General features: G+C 54.7%; 1 protein-coding gene across 1 annotated transcript in view; it reads left to right on the forward strand.

Annotated features, from left to right (window-relative positions):
* PTPRS (protein tyrosine phosphatase receptor type S) overlaps positions 1 to 9,201 on the forward strand; it is a 66,416-nt gene extending 57,215 nt beyond the window's left edge. Inside the window, exons 23-34 of the mRNA XM_040629520.1 lie at positions 529 to 626; positions 703 to 826; positions 1,387 to 1,562; positions 1,656 to 1,775; positions 3,174 to 3,328; positions 3,402 to 3,687; positions 3,884 to 4,062; positions 4,787 to 4,913; positions 5,093 to 5,218; positions 6,893 to 7,047; positions 7,214 to 7,349; positions 7,890 to 9,201. Coding sequence (XP_040485454.1) covers positions 529 to 626; positions 703 to 826; positions 1,387 to 1,562; positions 1,656 to 1,775; positions 3,174 to 3,328; positions 3,402 to 3,687; positions 3,884 to 4,062; positions 4,787 to 4,913; positions 5,093 to 5,218; positions 6,893 to 7,047; positions 7,214 to 7,349; positions 7,890 to 7,958 — 1,751 coding nt within the window. The 3' untranslated portion in view covers positions 7,959 to 9,201. The remainder of the gene's footprint in view (positions 1 to 528; positions 627 to 702; positions 827 to 1,386; positions 1,563 to 1,655; positions 1,776 to 3,173; positions 3,329 to 3,401; positions 3,688 to 3,883; positions 4,063 to 4,786; positions 4,914 to 5,092; positions 5,219 to 6,892; positions 7,048 to 7,213; positions 7,350 to 7,889) is intronic.
* The last annotated feature ends 9,339 nt before the right edge of the window (positions 9,202 to 18,540 follow it).

Here is an 18,540-nt window from a genome sequence, read left to right on the forward strand (position 1 = left end):
CACACACACACACACACACACCCGTCTCCCCTCCCCAGTTCCCCAGCGCTCCCTGGCAGGAGACCTCGCAGTCGCTCTGATCCCAGAGGTGCAGACAGGGGAGTCCGTGCCCGGCCCGTGCCCCGGGGAGCAAGTTTCCAGGGGCCCAGCCAGCCGTGTCTGCTTCATTTCTGTCACTGGCCTGCTTTTTGCCGCGACGCACCAGCAGCTTGGACTCTTCCAGGGCCACCCTTCCCCGGTCCCTGCATCCCCAGCTGGGTTGGGGGCACTGGGATGGGCGGACATCACGAGCCAGGGGGTGTCAGCCTCAGCTGGGAGCTTCTCGAACGCTCCACCTGCAGACAGAGCCGCAGGCCTGGGCCCCCGGCCCCAGCGTGGGCCATCCTGAACCCTCCCCATCCCCCGCCACTCGCTCTAACCACAGCGCGTCCGTCACAGACTCACACTGTAGAGCGCCCCCCCGCCCCCCGGCCCCCGGGCTGGCTCCCGAGTGACCGGCCCGCACCGCGGGGTCTGCTCTCCCCCCAGGCATGCTCAGCCACCCCCCGATCCCCATCGCAGACATGGCAGAGCACACAGAACGCCTCAAGGCCAACGACAGCCTCAAGCTCTCCCAGGAGTACGAGGTGAGCTAGCCCCCGCCCCCCGCCTGGGCCCCCCAGCGCCTCGCCCTGATGCCTCCCCCATCACTTTCCCCTGCAGTCCATTGATCCGGGCCAGCAGTTCACGTGGGAACATTCCAACCTGGAAGTGAACAAACCCAAGAACCGCTATGCCAACGTCATCGCGTACGACCACTCCCGCGTCATCCTCCAGCCCATTGAAGGTAGCGGCCCAGGCCCCGTCCCGCCGTTGCCCGGGCCAGAGAGAGCGTACAGACACCGTGCCTCCACTTGGCCACGGGGCAGGGCCAGTGTGGACGAGCGAGGGCACAGATTAGGGAAACTGAGGCCTGATGCTGGTCACAGGCCTAGTCCAGCTCCAGCCAGAAGCTGCTGGGGATTGTTGGACGTGTAGTTAATGGACGGCTGCGGTCGTAACATGTTCCCGTCTGTGCCTCTGCGTCAGTGGTTCTCAATGCCCAGGGAACACTGGCGATGTCTGAGGACATTTTTGTGTTCACATTCTGGGGGAGAGAGAGCAAGCAGCACCTGAAGGTTGGAGGCCAGAGCTGCTGCTCAGACCAGGACAGCCCCGCCACAGAACAGTCTGTCCCCCAGTGACGGCAGTGTGGAGGTGGAGAAACTGCAGCATTCAGACTCCGTGGTTCCTTTGGGGGCAGCTTGGGGCAGTCCAGGAGGGCTCCCGGGAAGTGGTAGGCCAGATTGAACCCGTGTGGGAGGCAGCAGCACGCCTGCTGACCTCTGGCTTCTGCTCCGGCTCTAGGCATTGTGGGCAGTGATTACATCAACGCCAACTACGTGGACGGCTACCGGCGGCAGAACGCGTACATCGCCACGCAGGGGCCGCTGCCGGAGACCTTCGGCGACTTCTGGCGTATGGTGTGGGAACAGCGTTCGGCTACCATCGTCATGATGACACGGCTAGAGGAGAAATCACGGGTGGGGCCCAGACCCTGCAGCCCCTGCATCCCCATGCTCCAGGCCAGCGCCAGCCCCAGCCCACGCTCACCTCCATTCTCTCGCTTTCTACAGATCAAGTGTGATCAGTACTGGCCCAATAGGGGCACGGAGACATACGGCTTCATCCAGGTCACGCTGCTAGACACCATCGAGCTGGCCACGTTCTGTGTCCGGACGTTCTCTTTGCACAAGGTAGGGCCCGGGCTGGGGCTGGGGCCTGTGGGAGGGGGATATGGGGGTGGAAGAGGCAGACAGAAGGCCCCAGCTTCTGTCCTGGGAGCTCCCCATCACAGAGAGAAGCAAGCGTGTGGGCCCAGGCTTGACCATATTCTCTCAAAGCCCACTGGTAGACAGGGAAGCTGGGGCCCAGAGGAGGGTACCTCCTGTGTCCAGCTACATCAGAAGACAAAACCAGCAGAACCCAATGTAGCAATGAGCCTGTCGTCCCCTTGCCATCGGTTATGTCCCAGGCCTTCCCTCCCTCCTTGCCCTCTGGCCCACCCAGCCTAGGCCCATGACGGGTGGGAGACAAAGCTAGAGAGTCCCTGCTAGCCTGGGCAGTCAGGCCTGGGGCAGAGGGGATCTTTAGATGTGTATTTAACTGATGGCTGCTGTTGGTTATGTGGTTCCATGTGTCTTCTATGTCATGGTTCTCAACTGGGGCAGTTTGCCATCCGAAGGACATTTTTTCATTGTTATTATGGGGAGGTGGAGGGCTGTTGGCACCACAATGTTCCCCAGACTCCAGCCAGGTCCTCTGTCAACACGAAGCACCCACTGTGTGTCAGGCCCCGATTTGGGCACCAAGACACAGCAAGAACCAAGACAGACAAAATGTGTTGTCTTTTTGGAGCTTAGTCTCCAGTGCCAACAAGGCATTGACAGTAAATACGTAAAATGACAAATCTTACATGTAGAAGAAGAAAAGTAAACTGTCAGGGGACCTGGAGATGGTGAGGAAGGGAGCCATGAGATCTGGGAAAATAGCATTCCTGGCAGAGGCTCTGCCCGTGCAAAGGTCCTGGGGCACGACCATGCCGGGCATGATGGAGAAACAATGAGGCTTATATTATGATTGTAACAGAGTGAGTGATGGGGGGAGAGGGAGGAGGCAAGGGCCTCAGTGAGGACTTGGGCTAAGGTGGATGGGAGCCCTGTTGGGGGAGGTGGGGCAGACCTGACGCCAGTGCTCACTGTCGCCCTCTGGTGGCCGCTGTGGGGAGGGCGGACTGTTGGGGCAAGGGTCTGAACAGGGGGTCCGGGGCGGAGGGGACTGGACCAGGACGGCCACCGCCATGGAGGGGGTGAGAATCGGGCGGGTTTGGGAGAGATGAGGGCAGAGCCGGTTGGATGTGGGAGGGGCAGTGGGTCAAGGGGGACTCCTGAGTCCTGGCCGAGCACCTGGGAGGATGGAGCTGCCACCAGCTGAGATGGGGGCGGATCTGGGGAGAAAGTCAGGCATGATGTTGGCCACACTGTGACACACCCGGTGGGGAGGTGTGAGGCAGGTGGGCCCCTGGGTGTGAGTTTGGCGTCCTCTGTCCATGCACGGAGGGCTGCTGTGACCGGTAGTGTCCCTGTGGTCCCCAGAACGGCTCCAGTGAGAAGCGTGAGGTCCGCCAGTTCCAGTTCACGGCGTGGCCGGACCACGGGGTGCCCGAATACCCGACGCCATTCTTGGCTTTCCTGCGGAGAGTGAAGACCTGTAACCCGCCGGACGCGGGCCCCGTGGTCGTGCACTGCAGGTACCCTGGCCGCCCCCCGCTCCCGCCCCGGGGCCTCCTTCGGGGGCCCTGACCGCCGTGCCCGTCCCCGCAGTGCCGGCGTGGGCCGCACCGGCTGCTTCATCGTCATCGATGCCATGCTGGAGCGGATCAAGCCGGAGAAGACGGTGGACGTGTACGGCCACGTGACGCTCATGCGGTCCCAGCGCAACTACATGGTGCAGACCGAGGACCAGTACAGCTTCATCCACGAGGCCCTGCTGGAGGCCGTGGGCTGCGGCAACACCGAGGTGCCCGCACGCAGCCTCTACGCCTATATCCAGAAACTGGCGCAGGTGGAGCCCGGCGAGCACGTCACCGGCATGGAGCTCGAGTTCAAGGTGGGCGGGCGTCCCCGGTGGGCGCCGGGGGGTGGCGAGGAGCTGGAGGTCGGGGCTGCCCCCCTCCCCCACACACCCCCCACTCTCCGCGCTCTGGCCGGGAAGAGACACAGCCCCGCTGGCCCAGCCCCGGAGAAAGCTGGCCCCCGGCTGGAGGCTATCCCGCTGTGACCCCCGGCCTCCTCTGTCCCCGCAGCGGCTGGCCAACTCCAAAGCCCACACATCCCGTTTCATCAGTGCCAATCTGCCTTGTAACAAGTTCAAGAACCGCTTGGTAAACATCATGCCGTACGAGAGCACACGGGTCTGTCTGCAGCCCATCCGCGGGGTGGAGGGCTCCGACTACATCAACGCCAGCTTCATCGACGGCTACAGGTACCTTCGCTTTGCCCCGGCCCCCGAGGGGTCTCCAGCCTCACGTGGGAAGCAGAGCTGGACACCCCGCTGGCCTCGTGTGGTCGTGGCTAAGGTGGAGGGGATCTTGAGCTGGGTATTTAATGGATGGCTGCTGTCTGTAACGTGGTTCCATCTGTCCTTTTTACGTCAGTGGTTCTCAATCTGGGCAGTTCTGCCACCCCAGGAGAATGGGGCCGTGTCTGGTGACATTTGTTGTGATGGGCGTGGGGCGGGCGGAGGCCCGGGGTGTTGGACGGCACAGCACCCACCAGGCATCGGGGTCCAGCCCCAGCGTCGGTGCCGAGGTGGAGAACCCCTGGCCGAGGGAGGGCGCTGCACAGAGGCTGGGGGTGGCCGAGAGCTTGGCCTGCGCAGATGCCTGGAAGGAGTTTACTGGCCCTCGAGGGGGTGGAGGGGGAGGTAGGAGAGGTCAGCGAACGTCCCGCAGCCTCCTTGAGGCTCTGGAACTGATCCTGCAGTCGATGGCTTCCCTGGGTGCAAAACGGGGTTATGGGGAGGCTCAGCCAGATGGGGAGGGGGATGGGGCACCGGCCGGCGACCCCAGGGGAGGCAGGGGCGTGGCAAGTGTGGCTGCGGGGCCCTGACCCGCCGGGCAGGGTCAGGCCGGCCCCTCACCCGGGCCCATGTCTCCCCGGGCCCATGTCTCCCCGCTGGCCCTGGTCTCACACGCCCCACACTGCAGGCAGCAGAAGGCCTACATCGCGACGCAGGGGCCGCTGGCAGAAACCACGGAGGACTTCTGGCGCATGCTGTGGGAGAACAACTCCACCATCGTAGTGATGCTGACCAAGCTGCGGGAGATGGGCCGGGTGAGCCACAGCCCGGGGCGGGGCGGGCGGGGGGAGGGCCGTGAGCCACGGACCGGGGGTGGTGGTGGGGGGGTGAGGCATGGACTGGGAGTGGGGCGTGGCTAGGTGAGCAATGGACCGGGGGCTTGGGGGGGCCCAGCCTGAGGCTGGGCTGACTGCAGCTCCCGTCTCCTCCACAGGAAAAATGTCACCAGTACTGGCCCGCTGAGCGCTCCGCCCGCTACCAGTACTTCGTAGTGGACCCTATGGCAGAATACAACATGCCTCAGTATATCCTGCGGGAATTCAAGGTCACGGATGCCCGGGTGAGTGCGGAGGAGGGATCGCTGGGAGATCCCGGAACCTGGGCCGGGCCCTGCGGCATGGAACCTCGTGATCTGGAGAGGGCTTCCCTAGTTGGGGGTAGAAGCAAAGGCCCGGGGGTAGGAATAAGCACTGGGTGTTGGGAGGAAGCAGAGTGGGTTGTCGAGTGGACCAATCCCTCCGGCACCAAACGGGTGGGAAAGAGCTCTGTATGCCGGTGCTGATGCCACAGGGTCCCCGGGAGCGTGTGTAGCACCACTCCCTGGAGAGCAAGGCCCAAGGGGATGGTGTAGGGGGGCGTGAGCGGGGTGTTCCTTGTGGAGGACGGCGTGGCAGGGCCGAAAGCAGGGTGGGAGATGTGACAGAGGGTGCAGCAAGGCAGGGTGCGCGGAGCTGCGGACTGGAAGAGAGTCGTGAACGGCAGGGCTGGGTTGCAGCACCGTGGCTGGGAGAGGAGAATGGAGGGTAGGCGGTATTGGTGGGTGAGGATTCCGTGGAGAAGGGGCAGGGGTGTGCCGGCAGCTGGTGGAGGCTGGCAGTGGTGGGATGGCACTTGGGTGGCGTGAGACCGTGCCGTCAGATTGGTGGGACGTGGGCCTGGAGAATCCACGGACAGTGCCATTGGACGTGGCGGAGGGAGACAAGCATGGACGGTGTTGGGCGGGAGGCAGGTGGACCTGGAGCGTGAATGCAGGTGCCAGAACGTGGAGAACGCCAGCAGAATGCAGTCCCCCAGGTCGGCAAAGGGGGAGGTGTGCTCAGCCACGGGCCGGGGAAGAGGTGCTGGGAGGAGGGCAAGCGTTTGGCCCGTGGGGGGTGGAGAGAACCCGTGGAAAATGACTTTGGGTGGCGAAGAAGGATGAGGAATCGTTGACCAGTGCTACGTGCTGTTGATGGTACGAGCCCAAGGGAGGCGGGAATGGAGGCCGTCGGGGTGAACGGGTATCGCCGGGCGGCACCGTGTGGGTGGGGAGAACGTGACTGGGAACGCAGACGGTGAGTGAAGGGTGGACGAGGGTGAAGGGTTCCTAGTGACGAGTTGGGTCGCCGTGGCTGGAGCCGGGCGGAGCACGCAGTGTGGACTGGCGCCGCCGGGGAGCGGGAACGGGAGATGGAGAGGGTCTGCGGAAGGTGGCTGGTGGTGGCCACGGATTAGGAGTTAGCAGCAGCGGGTGGTGAGAGGTGGGTTGATGGCGCTGCTTTTTAAGTGACAGATGAGAGCGAGGAACGGGGGGACAGTGGACGACGGCGCCCTGCTGGGTGGTGAAGGGTGGAAGGTGGTGCGACGGCGTGATGCTCCTGGCGGGAGAGCGGGGGAGGCTGAGGAGCGTGGTGGCGGGTGGACTGAGAAGGGCGGGTGTCGGTGCAGCACGGGGTGGCAGCCAGCAGTGGTGTTGGACGTCACTTTGGCCATGGCGGATGGCCCCGGAGACGTGCACTGCGCAGGTGTGGACTGGCGGGCGGTGGGCGGCTAAGATGTCATCATCACCGGATGTGGACGAGCGTGGCGTCGGCACCCTGAGATGCTGACAGACTGCAAGTCCCCAGGGCAGGAGGCAGGAAACGGGGCCGGGGATGGGGAAGGCTGGAGGGTGGGGTCGGCTGGAGACAGAAGATGGGCTGGGAGGCCGGCCCGAGAGGGAAACCAGCCATGACCACCGCTGACCTCATTCCAGGACGGCCAGTCCCGGACGGTCCGGCAGTTCCAGTTCACGGACTGGCCGGAACAGGGCGTGCCAAAGTCGGGGGAGGGCTTCATTGACTTCATTGGCCAAGTGCACAAGACCAAGGAACAGTTTGGCCAGGACGGCCCCATCTCCGTCCACTGCAGGTGAGCCGCCCCTCAAGCCCGGCTGGGGAAACTGAGGCCCAGCGAGCACGGCCTCGAGCCTCCCCCAGGCTCACGAGTTTGGGCGCTCTTCGTCCCTGAGGAGTTGGGCAGGCACGTGGGGTTCTCCGGGGCGCCCACCCCTGAATCGCTGTGCCCGCCCCAACAGTGCCGGCGTGGGCAGGACGGGCGTCTTCATCACGCTCAGCATCGTGCTGGAGCGCATGCGGTACGAGGGTGTGGTGGACATCTTCCAGACCGTGAAGATGCTGCGTACCCAGAGGCCGGCCATGGTGCAGACGGAGGTGAGAGCCCGGCCCCACGCCTCCGTCCTCCCGAGCTTCCGTTTCCTCTTCTGGGAGATGGGCGCAGTCAGCCTCGACTCTGGGTTGTCGCGGGCGGAAGGGGATTAGTCAGACCTCTTGACGCAAGAGTAGAGAGAAATCCAGGGCCGAGAAGCAGCCCATGGAGAGGGCAGAGAGGCGTCTGTCCCAACTCCAAAGTCACAGCAAGTCCACGGCTCAGCTAGGACCCGGACACAGGCCAGAGATCCAGAAGCTCCCTCCTGCTCCCCGGATGGGGAAAGTGAGGCCCAGAGCTAGAAGGGGCTTCCCTGGGATCACGTGTTGGGCATTCCAGGTGTCCTCCAGGCCGTCCCTTCCCGTCACTGTGGAGACAAAGCTGGAGTCAGACCCCCAGCCCCGAGGGCCCTGCTGCAGGGGGAGGGGAGGCTTGCAGGCAGGTAGAGGGGAGGCCGTTCTGGGGCCAGAGCCCAGCCTGTGTGAGTCTGCCCCTGCAGGAGCCGGGCGGAGGCCCTGACTGAGCCCTGCCCCCCTCCCCCACAGGACGAGTATCAGTTCTGTTACCAGGCGGCGCTGGAGTACCTCGGGAGCTTTGACCACTATGCAACCTAAAGCCATGGTCGCCGCCGGCCAGATGCCACCGGCCCCGATGCCTCTGCCCCTGCCGGGTGGGCCCCTGGAGGCCTGGACCCCGGCGGCCGGGGTGGGAGGAGGCAGCGGCCACGTGTCTGCACGGTCTGCAGGAGCGATGCGGCCCCCGAGCCCCCCGTGTGGTGCCCAGCAGCCTCCCGGCACCGGCCGCCGCCTTCCGATACTTGGCACATTCCTCATTTCCTTCCGATTCCAAACGAGATTCCTGGGTGGGGGGGTGGGGGGCAGTGAGCAAACAGGGGTTCTCCCCGGAACCAGAGGAGGGCGGGGCCGTGCGCTTGAGCCCCAGTCCTCCCCCCGGGGGAGCCCTCCTGCCCTGCAGGCTGGGGGCGCCGCCGGGCTGGGGGGGGGGTTGCAAAATTCAGCTTTCTTTTCAGACTCCGTGTAACTGTATCCAGTGACATTTCTTTTTTTTAAATAGTGTATTTTTTTTTCATTTTTTTTAAAGAAGAAACAAACAGAAAAAGGAAAAAAAAAAAAAGACTCGCCAGTCAACAAATTTAAAAAGAACTTTACTTATACCTGTTCCGTTCACAGACAGTCTATTTTTACACCGTAGAGAACGCGCTTGTGTGGCGGCTGTGTTCGCAGGTGCGCGGCCCGTGACCCGCCCGGGGCCGCTCGGCTTCCTCCCCCTGCCGCCGACGGAAGGCGGGCCTCGCTCCAGAACAGGAGGCCCTCGTGCTCCTGGTTTCTTCCTTTTTTTTTTTTTTTGCATTTTTCTTTTACTTTTTTAATTCTGAAACATATCAAGGACCGGTCTGGGGGAGGGGGGCAGTGGGGGGGCAAGGGGGGCTCCAGCCCACCAGCGTCAGGTTCAAAAACCCACCAGGGTGGGTGCTGCCGCCGAGGAGAGGGCAGTGACCCCCACCCCCGCCCCCGCCGCCTCAGCCCCTGCCGTCTCCCACCCCTGAGGAGGAGGACTGAACAAAACAGGGGGTCCCGCGTCTTCCGGGAGAGAGAGGCCATGTTCTGCCCGGATCAGGGACCCTTTCCCCCGGGACTATGGGGCAGTTTGGGGGCAGAAGCAGAAGGATGGGATTTCCCCCCCACCCCTGAGCAAGTGAGTTTTTCTCTTTGTACAAGAGCAGATCTGCCGTTGCTTTCAACACTGTTTATTCCAACGGAAGCAGCTGGGTGGTTTTCCCACCTCTGCGTATGTAGATATATCGACTTTGTATTAAAGGAAGATGGTCTGACCCCGGCCGGTGGTGGAGTCTTTGTCATGCCCCCGTCTCGTCCCTGGGGCGGGCGGGTGCCCACAGAGCTGATGCGTTTTCGTTCGGTCGTACAAACAGTCTGGTAAGGAAGGTGGCCCAGAGAGGTAGTGCCGCTGGCCCGAGATCACACAGGGCCTGAGGGGCCATAGTGGGATTGGAGCCCAGAACCAAGGCTCTGGTGTCCAGGGGCCGCTTCACGTCCTCAGTGATAATCGTGACCATGGCTGGGCATCTGCCGTGGGCCGGCTCTCTGAGGTGTGGGGGTCATCAGCCCAATTTACAGATAAGGAAACCAAAGCTCAGAGAGGGGCAGACACCAACCCAGAGTCACACAGTGGGTTTGAAGTGGGGCTGGGATTCGTGCCCTGGTCTGTCTCCTCCACGGCTGAGGGGTCAGTGATGGAACTGAGTCCATGGAGGGAAGCATGGGGTTGGGGTCACTAGTTTTCCTATGCTGGAGGTCACCCAGTGAGTGGACCGAGTCAGACGCAGGGGCATGGGGGGGGGGCATGCTGGTCCGCAGCCTTGCCCGAGCCTCTTCGTGCTCTGACACAGGTGCTAGATAGGGGTTGGGCGGTCCCTCCCATGGTCACAGGGACAAGACGGGGAGGTCTTATTGAGGCCAGGGGCCCAGCCTAGGAAGGGTAGGGCCACCCGTTTGAGAAACCATCAGATCCAGTAGTCAGAAAGTATATATACGAGGTGTGACTAATGCCACGAATTAGCTTAGCCAAACAAATGTATCGAGTCCTGTCTCCCCCACCCCCCGAGTTCTCAAACACACAGGGAACATTTACACGGATCAGCAGTGGGGATCTCCACAAACCCCAAGAAACAAATAGTAGATAAGATAACCAGACTTGGGCCCCCAGGAGTAGATTCTGTGATGAAAAGTTAGCCCTCCCCTGAGAAGGGCCTACGATGGGAAATTTAAAAGCACTTTTCTTTTCTCTTTTTTCTTTTCTTTTCTTTTTTTCTTTTCTTTTCTTTTCTTTTAAGATTTTATTTATTTATTTGACAGAGACAGCCAGCGAGAGAGGGAACACAAGCAGGGGGAGTGGGAGAGGAAGAAGCAGGCTCCCAGCAAAGGAGCCTGATGTGGGGCTCGATCCCAGAACGCTGGGATCACGCCCTGAGCCGAAGGCAGACACTTAACGACTGCGCCACCCAGGCGCCCCTAAAAGCACTTTTCTAAATAAGGCTCGGGTTAAAGAAGGAACCAGCATAGAAATTACAAAGCCTTTGAAACTGAGCGATCGATTCAGCGAGCACATTACACCGTGAAATGTGTGGGACGCAGACAGAGGGGTACCCAGAGGCATGCGCCTGGCCTCGAACAGGCGGAAAACAAGGAATTCTGAAAAAGCAAGTGAGCTTCAGAAATAAAGGAACCAGGCTTTCAATTCAGGTAACAGAATAAATCTAAATAAAAAAAGAAAGATAAAAGTTGGCTCTAACTCTGGACAGTTTTGAGTTATTCTGTTGCGTTAACAAAACGAAACACTTTCTGAAAACACCAAAAGTAGGTAAATCATAGGTTAAGTACACTCAAGAAAAGAGAGTAACCAGGAAGGTGAGAATTAACTACAGACAAGCATTTTTTTTTTTAATTGTGAAGTGTATCAGGAGAAGCAGGGGAGCTGGCGTGGGAGGTGTCCTTGTCCTGCTGCAGGACGGGAGGCGGGGGGATGGGGTGGGGAGGACAGGCCTTGAAGGAATATTAAGACTCACACGGGGCACTGAGCACCTCCCAAGTTCTGACAAGTAGGGAGGAGGGATCTTAGTAACAGATTGTGGGACAAAAGGGACAGAACAGTCAGATTATTTTTTGTTAATTTTTTTAAAATATTAGAACATGAGAGGGGGCAGAGGGAGAAGCAGACTCCCCGCTGAGCAGGGAGCCTGATGCGGGGCTTGATCCCAGGACCCTGGGATCGTGACCTGAGCTGACGGCAGATGCTGAACTGACTGAGCCCCCCAGGCTCCCTCAGAACAGTCAGATTCTAACCCAAGCCTGGTCTTACCTGAATCATGCAGGATTTGACCAAGACTGTTCTGCCCTCAGAGGGAACCCAGTCCTCAAAGCTCCTCTAAGGAAGCATCTCTTTTTTCCCTCCCTTGGTCTCCCAAGCCATTGGAGCAGAAGCGTCTAAACAGGGTCTACCTTCCACTCCGTGCTGGAAACTGGACAAGGAGGGTCTCTAAGGAGGGTCTCTAAGGAGGGTCTCTAAGGAAAGTTAATGTGTGTGACTGTCAGCTCTGGGGTTCAGCCCTTGAGACGCTCGTGCCTGTGATTGGTGGTAGGTGACAGCGGGTAGGGACCGATCTGAAGACTTCTGGGAAACTGAGGACCTTACGGAATTGCCTCAACCCACAGACGTGATCACGGAGACGGCATCTCCAGTCGCCCTGTTCCTTACCACAGGACACCATGGCATCCACCCCCATTCATTGAGCACTTACTGTATGCTCAGCTCGTACAGTCCCATTTCATCCTTGCAACAATGCACGGGTGGACAGATAAGGAAACGGAGGCTCAAACAAGTCAGGTCCCTCCCCCAGGATCCCACAGACAGTGGTAGAACCTGGACACGGAGCCGAGTCTGCCCATTTCCCACAGCCATCGTGAGGGCGTCCCACCTGCATGTGGCCAGCCTCACCCACACAGGGCAGCCCCCAGCTGGAAGGGACAGAGCCTAGAACAGAGCCCATCACCAAGCCCAACACCAGGGAGCCAAGGCCTTCTAGCATGTGGGATGGGGGTGGGGGGACAGAGTGATACACACTGTGTCCCAAACAACACCACCTTAAAATGTTTAAAGCAAAAACGCCCCTGACAAAGAAATAGCTCCAGCCTTCAGAGCAGGGGACTGACCCTAACTCGGGAATGCAAAGACCAAGCTGACAAAACAATCAGGATCTCCAGGCAATAATTAACGCAACAGCAAACGTGATCAGATCCATACGTAAGGTCTGTGTACCCAACAAACAAGGAACGTACATTCTGTCCAAACACTTGGAGCCATCACAAAGCCAGACCCTGTGCGAGGTCCTAACGGCGAGCTCAACGTTCAGACTTCACGCACCAGCCCCAGCACAGTAAGATTATAAATCAGGGTTGATCTGTAGTTCCTCGAGGCCACGGAGTTGGGAGAGTTTAAATAGGAGTGAAAGGCAAATCACACCGAAAGTACGAGACATTTAGGGCTGGATGAGGAGACCACTGCAAATGAAAACCAAAAATGTACTCTGAGGTCAATTTAAAGCCTTAAATGCATTGATGGGGGGAGAGAGATCACTGACTATAAATGAAATAAGCAGCCAAAGAAGGACTCAGAGGGAAATACATAGCCTTTATATAAATTTATGAGGAAAATAAAATAAACTAGGTAAGATTTCACCTTGATCATCTACAAAAAAAAGACCTACCCAAGGAAATTCTAGGGAAAACATGAAGAAAATCAGAAATTAGGGGCACCTGGGTGGCTCAGTCAGTTAAGCACCTGCCTTCGGCTCAGGTCATGATCTCGGGGTCCTGGAATCGAGCCCTATGTTGGGCTCCCTGCTCAGCAGGGAGTCTGCTTCTCCCTCTCCCTCTACCCCTCCGCCTCCCACTCCCGCTCTCTCTCTAATAAATAAAATCTTTACCAAAAATTTGTATCTATCTGGCAATAGTAGCTAAAGCAATCTGCTGATTCAATGCAATCCCTATCAAAATCCCAAAGATCTTTTTTGCAGAAATGGCAAAGTCAAGTCTCAATTTCTTTTGGAATTGCAAAGGGCCCAGAATAGACAGCACTATCTTGAAATAGAACAATAAATTTAGAGGACTCACATTTCCTGATTTTAAAACTTACACTAATCAAAATACTGTGATACTGGCATAAGCATAGACATATAAATCAGTGGACTAGAATTGAGAATCCAGAAAACCCATACATCTGTAACCAATAGATTTTCTACAAGGGTGTCAAGACCATTCAATGAAGAATGGACAGTCTTCTTTTTTTAATTTATTTATCTTTTGAGAGAGAGAGAGAGAACAGGGGGAGGGGCAGAGGAAGAGGGAGAGAGAATCTTAAGCAGATTCTTAAGACAGAGCTCAAAGTGGGGCTGGATCTCACAATCCTGAGATCACAACCTGAGCCAAAACCAAGAGTCGGTTACTTAACCATCTGTGCCACCAGGTACCCCAAAGAATGAATAGTCTTGAACCGATGGTGCTGGGACAACTGGAAATCCACCTATAAAAGAATGAAAGTGGGCCTCTATCTCACACTGTATCCAAAAATTAACTCAAAATGGCTCAAAGAACTAAATGTAAGAGGTAAACTATGAAACTCTTAGGAAAACTCATACATTCAGGGTAATTACTCCCTTTTGGCTGGAGAAAGGACAATTCAGCAAAGGGTACATGGGTACATCCAACCATGTGTAGTGTTCGACTTTTTTAGTTAGGTGAGAAGTCTTGCTATTATATCACTTTTGTGTATCAGGAATAATAGAATAATAAATCTATCAATTGGAAAAGGGAGAAATATCACCCAATTTTGAAAAATAAACAACTTTTTTAACTTTATTACTTGGTAATGTTGAAATTTTAGAAGAGTTGGCAAACTATTTTCGTAAAGAACCACATATAAATATTTTAGGCTTTACAGACCAGAAGGCCTGGGTGCAACTAGTCAGGTGGGCTGCTATGTCACTGAAGCAGTCACAGACAAAACGAATGGGCACAGCTGTGTTCTAATAAAATGTGATTTACAAAAATGGGTGGTGGGCTGGCTTTGGCCCACAGGCCATAATTTACAAACATGTCAATCCCTACTTTACAAACATGGTCCACCGTATTCAAAAATGAGACAAGGAATATCCATTATCATAACAATTCTTTCATGCAGTACTAGAGACCCCAGCCAATGCAATAAGACAAGAACAAGAAATGAGGTACAAGTGTGAAAAAGAAAAAGACAAAGGTTTTAATATTGCCAAAGACATGATTGCCTACCTAGACAACTCCGAAGAATCATCTTAAATTGTATTAGAAGCCATAAGGAAATCCAACAAAATACCGATTATGAAACCACCATAAAAAGTCACTGGCCTATTTCTGAAGTTGATGCAGCTCAACTAAGAACACTTCCAGCCACAGATAGCTTTGATCCAATTTCTATCAGCTGCTCAGCATGCTCAAATTAAGACCTTTATGACCATATACCCTCAGGCCAGAAGAAAAGTAATTTTCTATATAAAAGAGAGGTCCAGGGGCACCTGGGTGGCTCAGTTGGTTAAGCATCTGCCTTCAGCTCAGGTCATGATCTCAGGGTCCTGGGATCAAGCCCCACATAGGGCTCCCTGCTCGGCGGGGATTCTGCTTCTCCCTCCCCCTGCTTGGGCTCTGGCTCCCTTGCTCTATCTCAAATAAATAATAAAATCTTTTAAAAAAATAAAAATAAAAGAGAGGTCCACCCAGCTCCCACACTTGGCATTTGAACCTGACTTTCTGCAAAGTCAGGCGGAATTCACTGGTTCTTCTCTACCCTTTGTGCATAGTCAGTAAAGCTTCTCTCTCTGGATTGCAATTACTTGTTTGAAAGAACAGATTTTTTTTTTAAGTCATTATTTTGTATCACTAGGATGTGCACAGGTATTACCTGGCTTGAAGTTAGCTGTGAGACAGATGCTTTGGAAAAGAAGGGAGCAAGGGAGGAAATTAATAATGACAACAACAATAATAAAGTCCATGGGTGAAAAAAATGGATATAAAACAGGATATTTGCATAGTCTCAAAGTATCTACACACAAGACACTTTTTAATTACAAAGGCAAAAGAAAGAACTTTGCAGTGGGGATGCCTGGCCAACAAGACCTTAACCAAGTAATCGAAGTCAACGCCCCCCCAGCGATAAGACATACCAACATCACACGCCTCCTGATACACATGAGAAGGACTCTGTATCGTTTCTGTGATATTCTTGCCCCCAAAGGCACCATCTCAATCTAATCGTGAGTAAACACTAGGCAGATTCAAGTTGAGGGACTTTCTACAAAATAACCAACCAGTACCCTTTAGAGTGTCAAGACTATGGAAGACCAAAGAATGAAGATCTGTCACAGACCAGAGGAGACTAAGGTGGCATGATGACTAAATGCAACTTGGGGTTCTGGATTGGATTCTGGACCAGAAAAAGGGCACGAGTGGCAAAACTGCTTAAATTTTAATAAAGTCTGTAGATTAGTTACTGGTATTGTGTTGATGTTAATTTCCTGGTTTCAGTCAATGTACTATGTTTTTTGTTTTGTTTTGTTTTGTTTTCAGAAAGGGGGTAACTTTTTTTTTTTTTAAAGATTTTATTTATTTATTTGACAGAGAGAGACAGCGAGAGAGGGAACACAAGCAGGGGGAGTGGGAGAGGAAGAAGCAAGCTTCCAGTGGAGGAGCCTCACGTGGGGCTCGATCCCATAACGCCGGGATCACGCCCTGAGCCAAAGGCAGACGTCCAACGACTGCGCTACCCAGGCGCCCCCAGTCAATGTACTATGTTTATGTAAGATGCTAACATTAGGAGAGGCTGAGTGAAGAATACACAGGAACTCTCTACTATTCTAGCAATTTCTTTGTGGGTATAAAACTATTTCAAAATAAATAATTATAAGTTTTACTGAATTATAATTCACACACAATATTAAATTAGCTTCATATACATGATAGTGATTCGATGTTTTTATACATGACGAAACAGTCACCACGATAGTTCCAATTAACATCTACCACCATATAAAGTCATGGGGTTTTTTTAGATTTTATTTATTTATTTGAGAGAGAGTGTGTGAGCAAGGGGAGGAGTGGATGGGGAGGGAGAGGGACAAGCAGATTGCACGCTGAGCACAGAGCCCAATGCAGGGCTCGATCCCAGGACCCTGAGATCATGACCTGAGCCAAAGGCAAGAGTCGGATGGTCAACCAGCTGAGCCAGCCAGGCGCCCCCACCATATAAAGTTATCACAGTATTATGACTACATTCCCTATGCTGTACATTATACCCCCATGACTTATTTATTACATAACTGGAAGTTTGTACCTTTTTTTTTTTTTTTTTTTTAAGATTTTATTTATTTATTTGACAGAGATAGAGACAGCCAGCGAGAGGGGGAACACAAGCAGGGGGAGTGGGAGAGGAAGAAGCAGGCTCATAACGGAGGAGCCTGATGTGGGACTCGATCCCAGAACGCCGGGATCACGCCCTGAGCTGAAGGCAGACGCTTAACCGCTGTGCCACCCAGGCGCCCCTGGAAGTTTGTACCTCTTAATCCCCTTCACCCATCGCCCCCACCCCTCTCCCCTCTGGCAACCAACAGTTTGTTCCCTCTAAGTCTGATTCTGTTTCATTTTTTAGAGTTCACATACAAGTGATGTTATATAGTCTTTGTCTTGCTCTGACTTGTTTCACTTAGCATAGAATCCTCTAAGTCCATCCGTGTGGTCGCAAATGGCAAGACTTCGTTGCCTTGAATGGCGGAGTGATACTCTGCTCTGTACATGCGCCGTGCCTTCTTCATCCTCTCCGGTCACAGACACTCCGGCTGCTTCCATGTCTTGGCTGTTGTAAATAATACTGCTGTGAACGCAGGGGTGCGCGTATCTTTCCAAATCAATATTTCTGCGTTTCTCAAACACTGAGAAGTGGGATTGCTAGATCATATGGTGGTTCCATTTTCAATTTTTTAGGAACCCCCATACTGCTTTTGATGGAGGCTGTACCAATTTATATTTCCACCAACAATGCACGAGGTTCCCCTTTCTCCACGTGCTCCCCAACACTTGTTACTTCTTGTGGTTTTGATGCTAGCCATTCCGACAGGTGTGAGGTGAGATCTCATTGTGGTTTTGATGCGCGTTTCCCTGATGATGAGGGTCGTCGAGCATCTTTTCATGTGTCTGTGGGCCATCTGGATGTCTTCTTTGGAACAATGCCTGTTCAGATCTTTTGCCCATTTTTTAAATCAGGTAGTTTGGTTTTCATTGTTGTTAAGTTGTAGGTGTTCTTTATATATTTTGGCTCTCAACCCCATATCGGATATATTACTTGCGAGTATCTTCTCCCAGCACTAGGGTGCCTTTCATTTTGTTGATGGCCTCCTTTGCTGTGCAGAAGCTTTTCAGTGTAATGGAGTCCCATTTGTTTTTGCTTTTGTTGCCCTTGCCTGAGGAGACAGATCCAGAAAAATAAGGCTAAGACCAATGTCAGAGAGCTTGACGCCTACCTTTTCTTTGAGGAGTTCGATAGTTTCATGTCTTACTTTCAAGTCATTAGCCCACGTTGAGTTCATTTTTGTGTATGGTGTAAAAAAGTGGTCCGATTTTCCCAACCCCATCAGTTAAAGAGAATGTCTTTTCCCCACTGTAGCTTTTGTCCCCTTTGCTGTAGATTAACTGACCGTGTAAGTGTGGGTTTAAGAGTTAGGATCACGGCCACCTGGGTGGCACGGTGGGTTGTGGGTCTGATTCTTGGTTTCGGCTCGTATGGTGATCTCAGGGTCGTGGGACTGAGCCCCACATTGGGCTCCATGCTCAGTGGGGAGTCTGCTTGGGATTCCCTCTCTCCTGCTGCCCCTCTCCCCACCCTCACCTCCCCCGTCCCGCACACTTGTTCTCTCTCTTCTCTCTCAGATAAATAAAACTTTATTAAGAAATGTAAAAATAAATAGATAAATGAAAGTTAGAATCCATTTCTACAGTCAGCTAGTTGTAATGGCAGCTCTAGCCAAGGAGAAGTTGTAAATAACACAGACCCTGGATGGTAGGGGTGGGCTCCGGGGCCTGGGAGGAGGGGAGCGTGGGGACTCGGCGTTGAACAGGCGCGGGGCTGCAGATCTGTCAGAAGAACAGGGCTCTGGACGTGGACGGGGGGGGGGGCAGTTGTGGGATAAAGTGAACCCACTTGATGCCATTGAGTTGTGCCTTCGAAGTGGTTACAACGCTACCTTTTGCATGACGTGTATTTTAACACAATAAGAAAAAAGAAAATAGTAAGGATTATAAATGTATCCACACTGAAAAGAAGACAAGACACACTAGCTCTTTTCTCGAGGACACATCTGCGATTGTAAATCCAGGGAAAATGCGATGGGCAGCGACACGTGCACGCGATGCCCGTCCCCCGTGAGGTATGGCCCTTTCCACACAGGACCACACGCTGGGAGGTGAAGTTCGCATCCCCTCCCTCAACTCCTGGCGGGCTTGTGACTAGACCTGCAGGGTTCAGGGGAAGTGGTGCTGAGGGATCCCCGAGGTGAGGTCATAAAATGCCATGAGCTTCCAC

The sequence above is a fragment of the Ursus maritimus genome, unplaced genomic scaffold (genome assembly GCF_017311325.1).
Source record: "Ursus maritimus isolate PB19 unplaced genomic scaffold, ASM1731132v1 scaffold_14, whole genome shotgun sequence".
In the NCBI taxonomy this organism is placed as follows: Eukaryota; Metazoa; Chordata; class Mammalia; order Carnivora; family Ursidae; genus Ursus; species Ursus maritimus.